Here is a 19987-nt window from a genome sequence, read left to right on the forward strand (position 1 = left end):
CATGAGAGGGGAGAGGGTCAGAGGGAGAAGCAGGTTCCCCACTGAGCCGGGAGCCCGATGTGGGACTCGATCCCAGGACCCTGGGATCATGACCTGAGCCGAAGGCAGACGCTTAACCATCTGAGCCACCCAGGCGCCCGAGGTGAATCCTTTCCCCACCTTCTTTCCCTGTCCCTTCCTCTAACCCTATCCCTGTTACTGATCTCCCCCTTTCTCACCCTCCCTTCCTTTTACCTACTTCCAGCCACCCCCTCCTTTCCCCTAAAAGCCTGGCTCCAGATAGAGATAGGGATCAGAGCTCAGTGGGTTGGGAGGGATAGATCCAGGGGAATAGGAACAATTCCACCAGGTCAGAAAAGACAGGGCCATCAGGCCGAGCCATCAGCAGAGGCTACTGAGGCCAGAGAAGAAGAGCAGATTTGCTGAGGCAATGAGGGGGTAGGGGAAGTGGTAGGGAGAAGGCCCCAGAATCAGAGCTAGGCCGACCAGGTGTGGGGGCCACCCAGGGATGGCTCTCAGGAGCCATTAATAGAGAGTCTGGGTTTTTGCCCTGTCTGTGCTCCTAAGTTCTGGGTGACAGGTTCTGACCGGCCCCATGGGATCTCTGGGCCTCATTTTCCTCAACTATGACATCTTAGATAGCCCCTGAGATGCTTTAGGCTCTGAATTCCAGAAGGTTCCTCCTCACATCTGTGGGGCTATCAGGGAGGGAGGAATAATATGTCTATTTTCTCACAGGATTCCTATCCCCAATGAGCACTTTACTGTGTCCTCATTTTGCTGGTTGAAAAGGTATAAAGTGCCATTTCATGGTTGTTTTAATTGACATTTCTTAGATTACTAACAAGTGTGAACATTACTTGCTTGCCTTCTGGATTCTCTCTCCTGGAAATTGCCTTTCACATGTTCTACCCGTTTCCACTGGGATTCTTGTCTTCTTCTTGTTGATTGGCATGGCTCCTTGTATATTATAGATTGTATTGCTATATTACTTTTAGACATTTTCAGCTAATTTTTTCCAGTCTGTCATCTGCTTGATAAGTTTTCCTATAGTGTTATTCAATGAACAGAATTCCTCAATTTTGATGTAATCAAATTAAATATTTTTTTCCCTTACGATTTGTGCCTTTGAAACTTCGTAGAAGTCCTTCTTCATCCCTAGGTATTCATCTGTAGGGTTTTTTTTTCTATTAACTTAATAATTTTATTTTTCACATATATGTCTTGAATCCATCGGGAGTCCATCTTTGTGTTTAATGTTAGGCAAGGATCCAGTATTTTGGGTTTTGGGTTTTTGGGTTTTTTTAATATATTCTGCCAGTTTTCTCAAGGATGTCTACCAAATAATGGGCCCTTAGCCCCATTTATTCATGGTGCTTCCTTATGATAAAATATGTTTTTGTGTATATATGGAACTGTCTGGACGTCCATCCTATGCCATTGTCTCATTTGTCAATTCTTGTACCAGCACCACTGATGTCAGTTATATTACTTAGTAATATATCTTAATATTTGGTAAGATGAGTCCTATCTTTTTATTTTTATTTTTTCATGATTGACATAGTTATTCATGCATCTTTATTTTTCCATATAATTTTACAATAAGTTTATCGAGTTCTTTAAAAAATTAAACTAGGATGTGAGGGTGATCTGGCTGCGAAATCTGTCACCCCATCGATCACCAGGGTTGATTCGGCTGATCTGGCTGGCTAGACAGGTGTCCTCTTCCTCCCTCACCACTACCCCCTTCCCCCCACCCACCTCCCCTTCCACAACCCTCAGTTTGTTTCCCAGAGTAAAGAGTCTGTCATGGTTTGTCTCCCTCTCTGATTTCTTCCCATTCAGTTTTTCCTCCCTTCCCCTATGACCTTCTGCGCTATTTATGTTCCACATATGAGTGAAACCATATGATAATTGTCTTTCTAAAGAGTCTATGTTCTATTTACTTAACTGAGGACCCATATTTATATTGATTTACTCCTATTGCTCCCTTAAACTTATCACTATCTACATATTTTCTCTCATGAGACAAGTACTTGCCATCCTTTCATGGTCTTCTGGTCTCTTCTCACCACATGTTGATGTTGTCTGGAATGTTATTTTTCAGTTGCCATGGATATATTTTCTCTTTTTCTTCATTTTGGTTCTAGCTGCTTTTGTTTGTTTGTTGAAGAAAAAAATAGATTTATCAAGGTGCTTGATCACACTATTTCCTCACCTCTTGCAGCATCTTCTGGATTGGTTTTGAGTATTTCCTCCAAGTGTATTTTCAGAGGGGATCTTTGCATGTGGCAAACTCTGTGAGGCTTTCAAAGTCCCAAAGTATTATGATCACATATTTGAATGACAGTTTGGCTGGATATAAAATTCTAGGTACAAAGTTCTTTTTTTCAATCCTTTAATAATATTACTCAACTGTCTTCTGGCATCCAGTGCTCCTCTTAAGAATTCTAATGTAGATCTAATTCTTGTTCTTCTATAGGTGACCTGAAAGTCTTTAGAATTTACTCTTTGTCTTTGATGTTCTTACACTTCATATCATGGTTTTAGGGCTGTGTGTGTGTGTGTTTCCTATTTTCTCTTCTTGGCAATATATGAGTCTTTCTGATCCGAGATCTTTTCTTCTTCTATAATTCTGAGAGGTTTATATTAATTTTTTCTTCAAATATTTCTTCCCTTCCATCTTTTTTCTTTCACAGGGATTATTGTAACCATATGTTGGTACATCTACTTTTCCATGTCTCTTCACTTGTCTTAATTCTTTTTTTCTTTTTCATAAATAAAGATTTTATTTATTTATTTGACAGAGAGAGACACAGCGAGAGAAGGAACACAAGCAAGGGGAGTGGGAGAGGAAGAAGCAGGCTTCCCGCGGAGCAGGGAGCCCGATGCGGGGCTTGATCCCGAAGGCAGATGCTTAAAGACTGAGCCACCCAGGTGCCCCTTCACTTGTTTTAGATTCTTTAATTCTTTAGATTCTTTAATCTCCTAATGCTGTACAGGAACTTTCCTGAACTTCTCTTCTAGCTCATGCTCCCACCACATCTATTCTTTATATATCACATATATTTGGTCTTATTTCAACCATAATATTTTTCACAACCATTATTTTAATTTAGCAGTTTTAATGGTTCTTGCTTTTGATTCATGTAATTTATGTCTTCCCTTACCTCTTAGCCATACGGGCAATATTTACCTATAATTATTGTGATGTCAGTCCCCATAGTTCTTCTTTAGATGGTTTCTTTTGTTTGGTATATTGTTACTCTTTTAAGGTAGTAGTTCTCTTAAGGCACCAGGTTATTTTGGCTTCTGAATTCAGATTCCCCTGGGCTAATCATATACCCAGTCTAGTGATAGGGGAAGAATGGAAGGCTAGATCCTTTTATCTCGTGAGCTTTAAAAGTGGTACCTAGAGCATAAGAGTACCCCCTTGTGTACCCACATTGCTGCCATTCCCATCCTCTGGCAAGCGTTTCACCTTTAAACACTTTGGGATATCCTCTTTAGTTTGTAACCCACCTGCCTTGGAGTTTGGAGAAGGAAAGGGTTAGGGAGCAAATGCCCATAGGCAGTTGGCCACCTGTCTTCATCAATCACCCACTGCTTTTGCTGGGCCACATTGGTGCCCTAGAGCACCTGTGACCTAGGCTGATGCAGGCTATTTCTGCAATGAAGGGAAGGTCATAATGGTCTCAAATCTCATGACTGCAGGAGTCAAGAGCAGAAATAAAAAGTTTCCTCTCACCTGTTTTTTGTTATGTCTCCAGCCACCATCTTCCCATCTGTGATCTTGCACCCACCATTTGCACACCAATATAGCCTCTGGCTTCCACGTTATGTTGGTTCTATTTGGTCTCATTCCAGAAATCCCATGTCTAACTGACTTTTATATAGTTCCTCTAGAGTTAATGACCTCTGTCCTCCTTATTCCTCTCTCCCCAATTTTGAATGTGAGCTTTGGAAATGCCTCTACAGCACCCTGTACTTCAACCATCTTGGAAATAATCCTTGGGTCCCTTCTTCCTGAGTCTGAGGCTGCATGAGCTATTTGGCCATCCCTTCCTAGGACTCTCCCTTCTGGTGACCTACCTGACCTACTCGAGCTCAGAGCCATTGAGAGAGAGTGGGTGAGAGGTCCTCTCTGGAGAAGTGATGAGAACTAAGGAGAACATAGAGAATGGGATTAGCCTCCAAAAACCTTGAAAGGAAGTGGAAAGGGGATAGAGTCAGCTCCTTAGGATCCCTCAGGCCAGGGGTAACTGATGCCTGGGATCTTTATAATCAGCTGAAGTCCAAGCTGGCCCTGGGCCCAAAGGGGAGGAATTTCTCCCCAAGCTAGCAGGAAGCAAAGGGTAGGTCTGGGACACACAGGTGCAGGGTCTTCTTGAACAGGCTTGCCGCCTGGGGCATCCAGCCCATTCATGGCTATCTTTATGTTCGGATCAGATCGTGCATGTTTATCTCCCAAAGTCTCAAGCCTAGCAAGCCCTGAAGGTAGCTTCCCACCAGCCCAGGCCCCAGGAGCTCAAACCACAGAGGCAGGCCCCCCTGATGCTTCCTTCCTCAAATCTGAGGTGCCCGGTCCCTCTTCATGCACCTCACTGAGACCCCAGACCTACCTGTACTTGGTAGAAGCTAGGTGGGTGTCCACACAGGAGAAGTGGTTGGGGCTAAAACATAAAGAAAGTAAACAACAACTGTCCATGGGCCCAGAAGACAGAATGGAGTCTGGCCCCAAAGCTGTGAGAGAAAGTAGGGGACCTAGAGACTGTCCCTCAGGGTCCATTAGGCCAGGGGTGACCTGTGCCTAAGGTCTGCACACCATCGCTGCTGGTGTATGTGTGTAAGAAAAATAGAAACAGAGAGAGAGACTCTGGGTTTCTGTCTAGTGAGCCCTGGGCAGATCCATCAGTTGGGGCTGGCACTATCAGCATGGAACAGAGGTAAGAGCCCTTCCCTGGAGAGAGGGTCCTTACTCCCCTTGGATCAGAGAAGAAGATCTGGTGGGATCTGAGGTGATTGAAACACATGAAGGGGGTGAGCGACATTTATTCCCAGACTTGGGAGGGAAGGGAGCATTTCCTCAAGAAGGAAGCTCCCCTGGAGACACCACCAAGCTGATAATTCTGAGAATAGTGACCAAGTTGCCAGAAGAGTTGTAGCTTCCACATCAGTAGGGAGGTCCTCCTCCCTCAGCTAAATCATGGTGAGGAAAAAGCCAGCATCTAGCCCACCCCAGATTGTGTGCTGAGAGTTCTGAGCTGTCACGTGGGGCTTGGAGCTGCGACTAATCTGACAGACTCATTTGCAGATATTTGCTGACACTGGGTTTTCCTCATAGGGCTCTCCCTTGAGAGGGTATTGGCATTGCAGAGAGTGCCTGTCCCACCAATTCATAAAGTTCCACAGGCACAACTCTATTTCCCCAGGAACCTGGATAACAAGACCTCAAGTCAGGGCCCTAGCTGTCCTCAGCTACCCCTCTCCCAGGGTTGGGGTAAGGGGAGAGAAAGTGCACACCCACAGCATAGTCCCCAAAGCCAGCCTTTTGGTCACAGAGCCACCCTCCTCCCTGCCCCATCCCTCCCCTTCACCCTCTCCATCTCACCTGAGGCCAGGAGCACCAGCAGGACAGGTGGCAGGATCAAACATAGGGCTCCCCAAGGATGCTACCCCCAACCTGTTTCTGACAGTGAAGGAGAGAGGGGAGGCCTCCGGGGAGAGGGAAGCAGAAGGTGAGCTTGATTCTCCTCCAGCTTCCCAGCATTTCAGAACTAGAAGAGTCAAGAAAGGCCAACACCTTGATTGGGGAAGTGAGCAGCCTTACAGGTAGGCTCTGAGGGCAGTGGGGAGGAAGGAGCAGCTAGGCCTGGGTGGGGGTCCACCACCTTCAGGGTCTGTTTCTGGGCCTGGAGACCTCAGTTCTGCCTCAGGCGCTCACTTTTGCCCAGCTTCTCCCCATTTCTGTCATGCCACACCTTCCACCCCATCACACTCCTCCACCATTGCTACAGAAAGCTCTGAGAATGCCCAAGAAGAGAACTATGGTAAAAGAAGAGGCCATTCCTCTATTTTTTTTTTTTAAGAGAGAAAGAGAGATAGAGCACATGCACAAGCGAAGTGGGGCCGAGGAGGAGGAGCAGAGGGAAAGGGCAAGAGAGACTCTTAAGCAGGCTCCATGATTAGCGGGGAGCCTGACTTAGGGCTCTATCTTACTGAGGTCATGACCTGAGCAGAAATCAAGAGTGGGACGCATAACAGACTGAGCCACCCAGGAGCCCCACCATTCCTCTATTCTTTCTCTCCATGCACTACCTGTGCATGGTTGGGGGGCCGTGGAGTCTCTCTGGGCCCCAGGGCAGCATAGGGACTCTACTCTCAGGCATGGTGGGTCAATGATGTGTTTTCACCCTGCATTAAGACCCCACAGTCTGTGCCCACCCCTTTCTCTGGCCCCCAGTGTATCTGGTCTCTCCAAGGTCCCAGTCCTGACTGCCATGCTGGTCATGCCTCAAACTGTGCTGAATTCCTCCTGGGGCTCCTCCCCAATTAGCCTCACAGGGGTCCTCTTGCAAGAAGCTGGCACAGAGGCCTGTATGCAATGGCTGCTCACGATGGTACCTAATCCTGTGCTGTGGTAGATATTGTCCTAACGCTACCAATACTGTGAGCCCCCTGAAGGCCAGGCAGCTTTTTCTCTCTGTGAGTCCTGCTTTGCTCGAGCCTGCAGCAGCATCCGGGCATTCACCTTGATCTGATAAGGAAGGAACCACAGAGCTCATCTCCAGCCTCTTATTGTGGAGGCTGAGCTGCAAAGCAGGCCAGTGACTATCCAAGTTCTCACAGAGATTGCACAGCTGAGCCAGGCATTGGAACCCTGTCCCCCAACACACCCTAGCACTTTGCCCACTGCTGAGCAGCCCTCATCCACCCTGGCTCCCAGCAGCGTGTCTCCATCAGCCCTCCAAATGGGCTGTGCTTGCACCCACAGACCCAAGGACAAGGCAGCACTGGAGGAGATTTGGGGGAAAAAGGGTGAAAGGATTTAGGCACCAAAATCATATGAGCCCTTTCTTTGAGAATGAAAAATAAAAAATCAGAAGTGTGATTCTTTTTTAAAGAGAAAATTCTGCTTTAATTGAATGGAAACTCTAAGTCAAGTACCATGTGCTATAAAATGTTTCAATCTATATTAATAAGATGCTAAATTTATAACAAGGAACTGAAAGCTGTGTTGGCCAACCGGTTCTGTTGAAAGAGAATTCTTGAAAGCGGGGCTGTGGGACAGAATTTCCTGCTGTGGTGGAGAGGTCCCCTATCTTCCTGCCCAGCACAGTCGCCGCTAGCCACTCGTTGAACATCTGGCACATGGCAGGTGCCACTGAAGAACTGAATTTTGGTATTTCATTTAATTTTAATTAACTTAAATGTAAATAGCCATGTGTGGTTAGTGACTAGAGTATTGGCACAGCTTTAGGTGACTGAGGTCAACTTTAACAATATCCTGCCCCCCCTCAGAAGGGACAGATCTCTTTGTTGCGTGGTGGTTGTGAATGTCGAGACTATAAAGCTAATAGAAGATCATGTATGAGAAGATCTCTATGCATTGTCTAAAAGACAATATTCAAAATATTACTCTGCTTCAGATTGGGATGCACATCTTAAATAAGATCCCCAAACCTAAGTCATAAAGGGAAAAATGGATGGATTTAATTACATTGTCAAATGCTGTCATGCCAAATATCAGCAACACAACCTGTGGGGATGAGAAAGCTGAGTTTATTGCTCATGGCGATCAGGGAGAAGACCGTCTTGGCAGAGCTGTGGCAGCATCCTAGAGGAAGGCAAGTTCCGAATTTACTGAGAAGTTTGTTTAAGACAGGTCTTGGCATAGCAGGGGCTGCATCAGGAGTGGGGAAGGGTTGCAGTACAGCAGTCCAGGATTGGTAGGAACAGCAAGACGAGGATTTTGAGGCAGGGATTCAAAGATTCTTAGGGTGCAAACTATCTCATGATGCTTTCCACTGAAGAGTCGATGGATCTTTCAGGAAGTTTCTATAATGAACAATGAAACCATTTGCCTGGGCAAGAAAACGCCTGGAAAGGTAAAGTAATACTTACGAACAGTGGAAGAGCAAAGTCATGTTCACATAGGCAGTAAGATGTGGCCAAAACGGAATGTAGTTATAAATGGTTTCAGCGCACAGCACAAACATTTATTCTTCAGACAAAGGCTCTCGTGGACAAAAGCAACATTGGCGAAGAGCTCCACGTGGACACTGGCCCGCCTACCTGCAGCCACAGGAGCCATGCAGGCGGAGGTTTGAACTGCAGCTACTCTGAGTCAGACAGATGCACTTGGCCTCTTCCTGGAGTAAGAGACAATGGCAGTGAACACCTGCCACTCACCACCTGATCCCCTCCTGGAAGGCAGTTTCTCATCACCCTCCGTGTTCTGATAAGGTACGAGGCTTTCTGCTGACCCCCTCAGAACAAACCGTCAGATCACTAAGTGGCCGTCACCAACGGGCTCCTCAGCTATGGGGTATCACGGCTGGTTGCAGGTCTCTGACCCATTTTGTTCTGGAGTATGGGACGAGGACCCCAGGAAGCTGGAACATTCAGCTGATCTTCCTTTCACTACCTGTGTAAGTAATAGACTGTCTAAATCTAAAAAATGGCTCCTTGTCTCTTCTGCACCAAATCACTGAGGCCTGGCCTCATATGTGCTTGCCGAGTAACAGATGAGAGACTGAGGGGAGATATTTGCAGTGTCTAAAACTGACCATAGATGAATACCTTAATGAACCAAGGAATTACTAAGAATCAGCAAGCAGAAGAAAGGACATCCAACAGCAAAATGAACAGAAGCAAGAGATCCAGCGCAGTAAGAATCCAAATGCCTAACCAGCCCATGGAGAGAGGTTTGATCTCGTTAGTTCTCAGAGGAGCACTCGTGTGAAACACTGAACTTCCACTTTGTACTCAGCAGACTGGCAGGGACTAGGAAGTTGGATAAGATTCAGTATCAGTGAACATGTGAGAACGTTTTGGAACTTCCATGTGGAATAAGTGTGTGACTGTCCTGCACTCAGTATCCAACTCCTGAATGTATACTCTATTGTGGTTACTGGTTCTTTTGTCCTGTTTAGGAAACATTTGCCTACTCCAAGATCATATTTTCCGTTTTCTTCTAGAAGCTTGATTGTTTATACCTTTCGTATTTAGGTCTATGATCCATGTTAGTTCATTTTGTGTATGGTGTGAGAGAAGGGTAAAAGCCTTTTTCCCCCCTAAGCAACTATCCAATAGACCATCATCATCAGTTGGGAAGACCGAACTTCCCCACCAAGTCACAGAGGCACCTGTGTGATAATCAGGTGAATACACATATGGGCGTGTCTCTGAACCTTTGTTCTATTTGCCTTATGCCCCCTGGGTGCTCTAGAAAATATCTTACATGGGTCCTCCAGGAAGATGATGGGGATGTTTACTTCAAACTGCTTTTTGTTTTTCTGGATTTTGCCTGTTTGTTTATTTTTTATAGTCTGCTGCTGAAGCAGGTGAGGTATCCATCACAAGGGGAAGGGATAAGTAAAATTCAGCACTTACATGGAATCATACATAGCAGTAAAAAAAAAAATCAAAGACTTAGATTTACATATAGCAACAAGGATAGTCTCAGAAGCAAAGTAGAAGGATTGTGTGAAATTTATAAACAGAGTTACAGTTTTCAAAAAAAAAGGTTAAATCACAACTTTCATACAGTTAAAAAAATTAAAGATTCTTTTTAACTCATACTCAGTGAATAAACCAGGCAGATGTTAGGACCAGTTAGAAAAGGAAGTCAAGAAGCATACATTTATATGGAGGAAAGGAATATTGAAACAAATTGCATAGGAAAGCAAACCAGTCTGGGGTTTATTTCCCTCCCACAACAGGGGATGGAAGACAAGACAGAATCTGCATGTCTATCACTTACCTACAACTTACAAAACTATGAAATAGCTCCCCCAGAATCAGAATCAGAGAGCAGAAGGGTGTGCTAGAGACAATGCAGTTTTCCACTGAAGTGCACATTTTTTATACAATAGAATATAATGTGTGTAAAACAAAGCACATAAAACCAATACTACATATTTCCAAGGATCTACACAGATAAAAATAAACATATGGACAGTAGATTGAAAGGGCATATGTTAAATATATGAAGAGGATGCCTGTGGGGAGGGAGCATAATGGGTGGGTGAAGATGAGAAAAATAAAAATCACATTAAACCAAGTAAGTGGTAAAGTATTTCCGTAAGTGACTGTGCCAAGGGGTAAGGAGTGTGGCAACTCAGTTTTGAGCACTTAAAGAGCTTATATTAAAAAAAAAAAGCAAAAACAAAGCATGTTTGCATTCTGTTTGCAATTGGCCTTCTCCTCCATCCTTTAGGAGGATGTTACTTCCTAACATAAATGAGACGATGTATGTCCAGCCTGGAACAGGATCTAGTTTATCCAGTTTTCACTTATGTGACTGCCATGGAACCTGAATTTTCCAAATGTCACTGAATAATTAATGATCATGTGGGCATCCCAGAAGTAGATTGAAATAGAGTGATGGGAAATAGGAGTCATTTTCTTAAACATGCAGAGATTTTTTGAGAAAAGTACCATAGATTTTGGAATAGGAAAAAATAAGAATTCACTGTGTTTGTATCTTATTATGTGATATGCAACATATAATAATGTCCAATATGTTGTTTTGGGTAAATAGGAACTTTTATTATAAAATAACTTCATAATAGACAAAAGGGTATATTTGTCATAACACAACAAAGAATGTATGTTTGTATTTGTCTTTCATTGACCATAAAAACAAAACAAAACAAAGACCTTTCAAATCTGAACTATTTTCATCTCAGTTTTGGCTGAGATTCTTTGGGCAGATGCTGTGGACCAGTCCTTCCTCCTTCTCATGGGCCTTTCTGCACAGTAAAAGGTCCGCACAATCTTTTCTCAGACTTTCTGACAGCTAGGGTTCCAGATATAATTTAGGCCCCACCAATCAAATGCATTTGTGCAAGACTTAAGTTTGGAGGAAAGGCATGCATTTTGCTGGTGTGGATTGTGGCTAAGGTGGGGTGAGGCTGGAACCAGAAGCTAGGCTGGCAGCTTCCTGATTTGGGAAGTTTTCTGATTCTTCAGGGTCCTGTCACAAGAGCAGTGACCCCTTTAGCAGCCCTACCCTGTAGTGTAGCGTTGAGAGTCATTCCCAGTGGTTCACAGTAGGATCTGATTCTGTAAATCATTTACTATTCTAGTTTTTAAAAATCCCTTCGTATATAAAATAGGCAGATTGGATTTAGCTGTCTGCAACTAACACAAGTCTCAAGAAAATAGATGCCATATTCCAGAGTGAGGCATGGGCAACCCATGCAAAAAGGTATCCAAACCTCACCCACACCAAAGTTATGCATTTGCGGGGATTTTGAAGATTGGGAGAGGATTTTTAGACACAGTTTGGATATATTATGACCCTGGGGGTAGAGGGGAGTGGATGTCTGCTCCTTACCTCAAGCCCAGGGAAAGGGGCTTCAAGATCACAACTTGGAGAGCTTAAATGTCTTCTGCACTTGAAAGACACAGCAGACTGGTGTCTGACTCCAGCCTAGGAACTGTAACGGACAGAGACTGCCATTGGCTAGATGTCCCAATGAAGGAGTGAAAGACTGGTTGTGTGGGGATCCACCAGGGTTCCATAAGTTTGTTGGGGTGAATGAAGTGGGTATTTCCCACAGACCAGATGTGAGCTGCACATGTGTGAGACCACCAGTATGGGTTGTCATGGATCCTGTCCAAAAAGGCTGCCTGGAGGTGGACAGACCCCATGGAAGGAAGCTAGAGGTTGACTGATGTAGGTGAGGTAAATAATTTTCCCTCTATCCTTCTGGTAGAGACTGAGACTCCTGTAATAAAAGACAGATTAACAAGAGAAAAACAAACAAAAGTTTATGAACATGTATACCTCATGTATACAGGGGAGATAACTAGGGGGAAAACTGAGTAACTCCCCAAGGTAGCTTAGAACTCCAGCTTAAGTTCTGTCTTCAGCTAAAGACAAAAGACAGGTGTGGGGAGGCCAGTATGGGGAGATTAGTTCCAGGAAAAGCACTGTAAACAAGAGGTAAGGTTCATTATGCAGATTTCAATCCATGCCTTCTCCATGGATAAGTTTCTTCTATGATATAGAGTCAACCTTCTCATCCTGGTACAGAGAGGGAGACACCCTTACAAATGGGAATTTCCTTCATAAATGTAAATTTCTCTCATAAAAGGTTAACTTAAGCTGACTGACCCTCAGAGCAGCAGTGATAGGTGAGACCTTCCCTGCTTCTTTCCTCCTCCCTTCCACTGCTCCAGTCCTGGGGTGTCAGAAACTACAGCAAGGGGTAGAGATGGTGGCTGAGGAAAGAAAGAAAAGCCAGCCTGTACCCTTCTGTCCCTCTGACAGAGGGACAAAATCTAGGGGATCTGAAGGAGAAGATTTCATTTTAAATGGAACCCCTTTTACCCTTACTGACTGAAGCTAGTTTAGGAATAAACTTTATACTGCTTAGAAATGCCCAGAAGGGTGTGGATGAATAGGCAGAGCACAGAAGGGTTTTAAGGAGTGAAACTACTCTGTGTGATACTACAGTGGTGGGTACACATCAGTACACATTTGTCCAAACCCTTAGCATGGACAACACCAAATAAGAGCCCTAAGGTGAACTATGGGCTTTGAGTGACACTGATGTGTCAATGTAGATTCATCGATTCTAACAAATGTACCACTCAGGGACAGGATGTCTATAGTGGGGGAGGCTGTGCATGTGGTGGGACAGGGGAACTCTGTACTGTATCTCAGTTTTTTTGTGAACCTGAAACTGCTCTCAAAAATAAAGTCTATTTTTCAAAAAATGACCAGAAGAGTGATGGGTCTTCCTGTATGTTTTACCAGGGGGCCAGCAAGATCCTCAGCAGAGTGAGTCTAGACAGCAGTAAGAGAACAAATATAAAGTTCATCTGAATTACACTTTGTGAGTCCCAATTGTGAGTCCCAATACGGAAATCGACTGCCATTCCCTTGGCCCTGATGACTCTCCATGGGTTTCTTTGCAGCCAGCCCTCTACATCCCCCCCCCATTACTACTCTTTTCCCTCTGGGTAAGAGAGGGTTCAGACAGAGATCTCACAAAGAAGTTCAGGAAACCTCTTATTTACCACTGAACAGAGTGGAACATGGTATTTGTTAGTGGAGGAAGGCATGCCTGTCTGCTCCTGGAAGGTTAAGTCTGCTTCCCTGGATTTGCTGTGCCCTGGGGACACCTCAGGAGGCTCCCTTACCTGAGGAGTGACAGAAATGAATGATATTTGAAAATGATGCATCTGGAGTGCCTGGGTGGCTCAGTCAGTTAAGCTCAGGCTTAGTCTGCTTTAGGCTCAGGTCATGATCCCAGAGTCCTGGGATCGAGCCCCACATTGGGCTCCCTGCTTAAAGGGAGTCTGCTTCTCCCTCTCCCTCTGCCCCTGCCCCTCTTGTGCTCTCTCCCTCTCTCTCTTTCTCTCTTGCTCTCTCAAATAAATAAATCTGGGGGAAAAAAGGAAGGAAGGAAGGAAGGAGGGAAGGAAGGGAGAAAATGATGTATCCACGCCAGCCCCGGCTTGCGTCTTCCTCCCACCTCTGAAGATAAGACTGGATTGCCAGTAACAAAAATTTTCACCCTGCCCCTCCCACCCATCCCAAGGAACCAGCCCAACTCCATTCACATCATTCCCAATGGTGGGCCCTGCCTCCTCTCCAGACTTCTTAGCACAGAAGTGAAGAAATTCAGGGGACAGGCTCTGGGGAACTCCTGGGAGCTGGTCCCTCTAAATCCACATCTGCAGCTACCACCTGTGTCCCCTCATTTATTTCCACCCAAGCCTGTCCCTGGCCCCCACTCACCTGAGCCCAGGCTTTCCAGAGAAAGATAAACAAGACAGAGAACACCAGAACCTTGTTCAGGATGAATCCACATATCAGAACAATCACCAGCAGCAGCAGGCCTGTGGAAAGGGCAAACACTGGAATCCTAAGTCACACCCCCCCACCCCCCCACCCAGAGTCCAAAAGGGTGAGTATCTGCTGAATGTTCTGCTCTGAAGCTCAGCCTCTCCTGGCTATGAGAGCAGCCAAGCAGGGGTTTATACCCTTTGAAGACGGGGCCTCTATTTTTCCCAGGATCCTTAACCCCGGTGCTCACACTAAAGGAATCTATCTGGCCTCCTGCCCCTAACACCTCCCTTCTCCAGACCTCCCGCATAGCTGCTGGATCACTCTGCACCGAGACCCTCACTCTTCCCCTCAGGGGGCCTAGGGAAAGCCCTTCGTGCTCCTCATTGCCTACAGGACAAAGTGTGCATGACTGCGTGGCCTTCAAGAGTTTCCACAATCTGAACGCATGGTCCTGCGTCAACCTTACCCTCTGCTCAACACTCAGCCCAACTGTCTGCCTCAGTAGCTGACACACTCTGTGCATGCATTCCCACCACTTGCTCCTGGCATGGAATGCCACCCCCTTTGTGCCTTCAACGTTTCTTCCCCTCCAGGTAGGGTTCTCTGACACCCACCCATGGCTTGCACTCCCCGACAACTCTGGGTAGGGATGGACTTCTGTTGATCCCATTCCTTAACTCTGAGGAAGAGGCTGCTAATACTCAGACTCCATTGGTGCCAGGGCCCCATTTTCTAAGTGGTGCCTCATTGTCAGGGTATAATATGCCTGCATGTTCTCAGCTCCCCAACTCCCAGCTCCTTTCCTCTGTGGCTGGTGGATGAGACTTTTGCTGCCTTGAAGTAATAACATTCAATGCTTGCTTTGGGGCTTCAGAATAGAAACGGAAGTGAGGGTCATTCTGCCTGTTAGGGTTCTGGACTCCCTTGGCCTGCCTGGAGCAGAAGAAAGTCCTCCATGTGGTCAGCCTGGCTCCCTGGAGTCCACATGTGGGGACCTGAGCTGAGGGCCTCAGCTAAGCCCTTACACTGCTTTGCTTTGGCTTCCATGGAGCAACTCTCATTCAGACACAACTTACGTTGGATCCAGGTTGCCTTGGTTGGTTCTCTTGGCCAGTGCCATTTTCTGGAAGAGATAAAAAGCCCTTCTGAGAGCCTTGCCTGACATGGGCTCCTACTGGGCGCCCGGATAATGCTTGCTGAGGATGGCTCAGCATCCCCGGAGCTTGCCAGCCTATCTGCACAACCCGGCTGACTTAATCTGAGCCCGAGAGGGACCTCCTTCTCCTCCATGCTGAGCAGCCCTCTCCCAAAATCATTGCCATGGGACTGTACTCTGTTTACGAGAGAAACATTCACAGGGTCCTGGAAGGTCAAAGGTAGAAGGAGCATTCAATACCATCCAGTCCAACCCCCCAAGGAACAGGGTGACAGGGAGTGCCCAAGGTCACTCAGCAGACAGAACCAGCACTGGGACCCACGTTTCCTGACTCCATTCCTATATATCTCTGTGACATCCAGCTGGCCTCAGCCTCTTCTGGAGTCTCGTCCAGTGAGCGTAGTCTAATCTTTCAGCTCTTAGCACCCATGTCCTCCCAGCCCATCACAGTCAAGTGACCCACTCACCTGCCATAACGGTCCTTCTACTCTTGCCTCCAACCTTTGAGGCAGGGAACCTCCCTCCTGCCCCCCCCTTTGACCCCCACCCCCACCTCGGCCTGCCTTGTCTCCTAAGTTCCCATTTCAGGCCTCCCTTCCTACCATGGGGTTGGGTGGACAACATCCATCACCTCCTTATATCCCCACGGTATATTAAGTTTCTTTCTGTGGTCAGCAACTACCATACCCTCCTCCACCTGGAAAACTGAAGAAAAAGTCAAGAAGAATAAAGAAGGACTCCCCCCAGGGCACTGAAGGAACGTCCATTTATCTCTGGACAGGCCAAGCCCACCCAGGAAGAAACCTTATCTGTTCGTTTGTTTAAACCTAACTAAAAATCAGTCCCTAACTACCCTTTCCTCTCGGTACATACTCAGTCATTACTGCTGGTACTCTTTCCAGAGGATTATATTTTGTCTCCCCTGTAAGACTAATAATTCCTTCAGGCAGGAGCAATCTGTATTAGACTTGGTTTCCTTAGCCACATTAGCTTAGAGTTTTCTCCAATTACTGGAGAAAAGGAATATGAAGCTGCTACCAGCTTTCTCAAACTCACAAAGTGTGAGTGTGGAAGACCCAGGTGCACTGATTTCAGGTCTGGAGCTTTTCCCATTACTCTGCGCCATCTCTCCAAAGCAGCCCTCCCAGCAGATGGGGCCCCAGCCTGTGGTTGAGGTCAGTCTCCGCAAAAACGCTTCCCTGTCCTGGGTCTTGCTGCTTCTCACCTTTGCACTCTATCAACCGAATCTGTTTGGACAGGACATGGGGGTTCTGAGGTGAGAGGTCGATCATGCACTGGTACAGCCCCAAGTCCTGCCGCCGGAGCTCAGTCCCTGTGACCTTGCTTACAACCTCCCTGGGACAATCCTTCAGCAGGTATCGCCCAGCCTAGGCCCAGTTTAGGTCTTTGCTCCTAGTGTTCATGTGCACCAGTGTCTCTGGGGAGGCCTGGCTCTTCTCCCACTGCCAGGCCTTCAGGCTAGAGGAGGAGAGCATGATGTTGTAAGAACCAACTGTGGTCCAGTTCTTTCCTCCCAGCAAGCACTTGTTTTTCCCCTTCGCCTACGGCTTGGAATCCTAGAATGGGAAGTCAAAGTACTTCACTGAGCAAATGTTTCTTCCACCTTCCTTACATCTGCAGACCCCAGTGCAGATACAAGGTTGCAGATCAAAAGTATTAGGAGCTCTATCAAGTATTTATGAGTAATTTAGGATTTCTATAAATTATTTTGAAATGGTTCAGCAATTTTATAAATACATATGGAGCAAATAAGGCAAAACATCAATTATGGTTGAATGTTTGAATTTGAATCTAGGTAATAAGTTTGTGGTGGCTATTCTTTCCATATTTTATAGACGGGAAAATTTTAATAATAAAATGGTAAAAAAAAAAAAAAACAAGTAAAAAAGAACTTAACCAGTTTTACAACCCATATTCTACATGTCCCTTGCTTTCTAGTACACAAGACATGTCCCTTGCTTTCTAGTACACAGGACTTCATACTATCTCCTGCCATCCCCAGGTTGAATGCTCTCCCCACTCCTTGCCACCCACATCTGCCCCTTCTGGTCCCAGAGTAGAGTCTACCTGAACAATTCCACTGGCACTAATCTCTTTCCCCTTTCAACCCTCAATACCATTGATCACCCTGCACCTGCTTGCACCACCACCACCACCATCATCATCCTCCTCCATAACTTTTATTAAGCCACTTATTATGCCCTAAATACTGAGCCTAAGAATTTTACATCAGTCCACTACTTAACTCTTAGGACAACCCTCTGAAGTAGGTACCATGTGCAAATAAATACTGAATAGATACTATTTACAAATGAGGACACTGAGGCTCAGAGAGGTTGGAGGACTTCCTAAGGTCACAAATGTAGAAAGTGGTAGAGATAGGATTTGAACCCTATTCTGTCTATTCCAGAACCCTTCACCTCTTTTTCACATGGCCTCTCTGTGCCTTGCTAGAAGGACTTCCACTGTATTTTTGTCTTCATGCTGTGACTTTGCCCTTTTGTTATTTACCTTTCCCTTCTACTAATCCTCCTCTACCTCAGTGCCTGATTCCTTTAAGGAGAGACTTTGTCTTACACTTCACATCTCCCAGGAAATCAACATAGGGATGACAGGTTGTTTGGATGACTTCGCATTTCTCAACTTCACAGTGCACTAGAGGAAGCTCCAGATTCTGTTTCATCACCCAGTTCCTGCTGGGACAGGTGCATCCATTACCTTCATGTCTCTTCCCTGTGTCTAGCACACACCCTGATCCTATCCAGTACCTTCTAAAGAAGTGAGAGAAACCCCTCTTTGCAGGCACCCCTTCGGCCATCTGCATCCCTCCCCCGCATCTCCTTACCTGAGGTCCAGAGCAGCAGCAGCCATAGCCACCCTCAGAGCCCTGTCCCCTCCATCCTATCTCAGTCCCAGGATCCACAGGATGCTGGGCATCCCAAGGCTCTTCCAGTTGCTGGAGGATATTGCCCCCGCAGGGTATTTTCCATGTTCTCTGAGAGGCTTGACTATTACTTCGCAATTGAGAAGGGAAGTGCAAAGAGGGAGCAGTTCAGGAAAATGCAGAAGAGAAAGGAATGATCACTGCCCTTGTGACATCTTCCTTCCTGCTCCCATTACATCACAGCCCCATTGGGCAACACTGGAGAGCTCCCCATTCTCCACCATAGCAAGTTTGGACACACCCATCTGATGTCCCACTTCTGCTCCACTCACTTCCTCAGGTCACCAGGACTTTCTCATCCCTGACCACTGACCACTACATCCTGCACCCTTCCGCCATTCTCCCCGTCTGGAATGACACCATGCATCAAAATTTGTCTTGTCCTTCAAGACAGAGCTCAAACCTTGCTGATGACCTGCCTCCTTTACTCTTGCTCCAAACTGTAGTTCTCAAGTATGGGCATGTGACTAAATTACACAGGAAGTTGGCAAGCATGCACATGCCTGAGCTGCACCGCCAGAGATTCTGATTTGGTAGGTCTCATAAAGCTCAGCAATCTGCATTTTAACGAGCAGCCCAGGGGATTCTGAGGCAAGTGGTCCAAAGAAGGGATGCCTGTAAAAGCTCTGTTTGAGGTCGGGTAAGCGCTGAGGCATTCCTCAGGTACTCATTCTGGATGCAAGGTGTGCACTTCCCTGAGCTCCCAGCCTAAGCAGAGGCATGGAGACCACAAACATGATGGTATTAGGAGTAACTACAACAGATCGGATATATTTGTCATCTTTTGGCTCTCCAGCATCCAATACCTTCTCTACCTAGGGGACATGCCCCAATGCACGGGTCTCACTAAGATGCAGAGTTCTACTTCCTCTACTACTGAGTATGGAGGTAGATATTTCTCCTGCATCTAAGTGCCAGGCATGTGACTTGAACTAAGCTTGGCCAAATGCAAGATTCTGTCTAGATTCTGGATCCTAAAGGTGTGATACAAGGTGTAGGGCTATTGGAGATGACTGACACAGAAGAAATGTAAGCATTGAGAGTCCAGGAATAGCCTGGTGCCAAGGATGTGGTGGCTTCAGGTGTCCAAGGGCAGTGGCACCAATGGCAAAATCACTAGATTGTGTGATATTGTGAATATAAGAAATATGCGTTTGGTCATGCAGATAATTAAAATATATTTCTCACATATATTTTGATTTCATCTCTAGTTCCTGGATCACAGATCCGAAAATCCATGAAATTTCCTGAGCCGTAAGAGCAGTGGGAGCTTCCTTTGTCATATTTGGTCTCTTGTCCTCAGTTCCTGAAAACATCTCAGAGCCATAAATGTGACATAAGTGTCTTGTTCATAACAAGCCCCTTTCCACTACACCTGGGTTTCTGTCATTGAGGTGACTTTTGGAAATCCCGGAAGGATGGGGGCTGTTGTCTCGGGAACCAACCTTGAAAAGAGGGTTGGAACTTTCAACCCCACCCCCTGATTTCTGGGGAAGAAGGAGGGGCTGGAGGTTGAATCAGTCACCAATGGCCAATGCGTTCATCAATCATGCCTATGTAATGAAGCTTCCATTAAAAAAAAACAAAAAACAAAAACAAACAAGGAGGGAGTTCAGAGTGTTTCCAGGCTGGGAAACCAGAATCCATGTGCCACTGTGTTGGGCTCCAAACTCCATGGGGACAGAAATCCTTTTGTTCAGGACCTCACCTTATTTATTTATTCATCTGGCTGTTGATTCATGTCCTTTAATATTCTTTTATAAAAGGCCAGTAAACTAGTACGTAAAATATCTCTGAGTTCTGCAAGTTGCTGTAACAAATTAATGGAACCCAAGGA

At 45.9% G+C, this 19987-nt stretch overlaps 1 protein-coding gene across 2 annotated transcripts; it reads right to left on the reverse strand.

Annotated features, from left to right (window-relative positions):
- Nucleotides 1–7691: 7691 nt before the first annotated feature.
- LOC118001113 (triggering receptor expressed on myeloid cells 3-like) lies at nt 7692–18242 on the reverse strand. Of its 2 annotated transcripts, none has more exons than XM_034991079.1 (5): nt 18052–18242; nt 15106–15152; nt 13979–14079; nt 8296–8372; nt 7692–8058 (listed from the first exon to the last, which is right to left on the reverse strand). In XM_034991079.1, exons 1-5 carry the CDS (start codon nt 18075–18077, stop codon nt 8013–8015), a joined length of 297 nt encoding a protein of 98 aa, XP_034846970.1. In that variant the 5' UTR covers nt 18078–18242; the 3' UTR covers nt 7692–8012. The 2 variants fall into 2 exon arrangements, with proteins under 2 accessions (XP_034846970.1, XP_034846971.1); XM_034991080.1 differs by adding an exon at nt 11564–11666 and having other exon boundaries at nt 7692–8372.
- Nucleotides 18243–19987: the final 1745 nt, after the last annotated feature.

The sequence above is a fragment of the Mirounga leonina genome, unplaced genomic scaffold (assembly GCF_011800145.1).
Source record: "Mirounga leonina isolate KUSES-001 unplaced genomic scaffold, KU_Mleo_1.0 Mir_53, whole genome shotgun sequence".
Lineage (NCBI taxonomy): Eukaryota > Metazoa > Chordata > Mammalia > Carnivora > Phocidae > Mirounga > Mirounga leonina.

What these genes read in the sequence shown, in the direction of transcription:
- LOC118001113 (XM_034991079.1), bottom strand. Translation starts at nt 18,077, where the DNA reads ATGGCTGCTGCTGCTCTGGACCTCAG. An exon ending in CAAGGCAACCTGGATCCAAC is followed by an intron (nt 14,080 to 15,105) that starts GTAAGTTGTGTC and finishes CCCTTTCCACAG; the next exon opens with GCCTGCTGCTGCTGGTGATT. An exon ending in TCTGGAAAGCCTGGGCTCAG is followed by an intron (nt 8,373 to 13,978) that starts GTGAGTGGGGGC and finishes CTCTTACTCCAG; the next exon opens with GAAGAGGCCAAGTGCATCTG.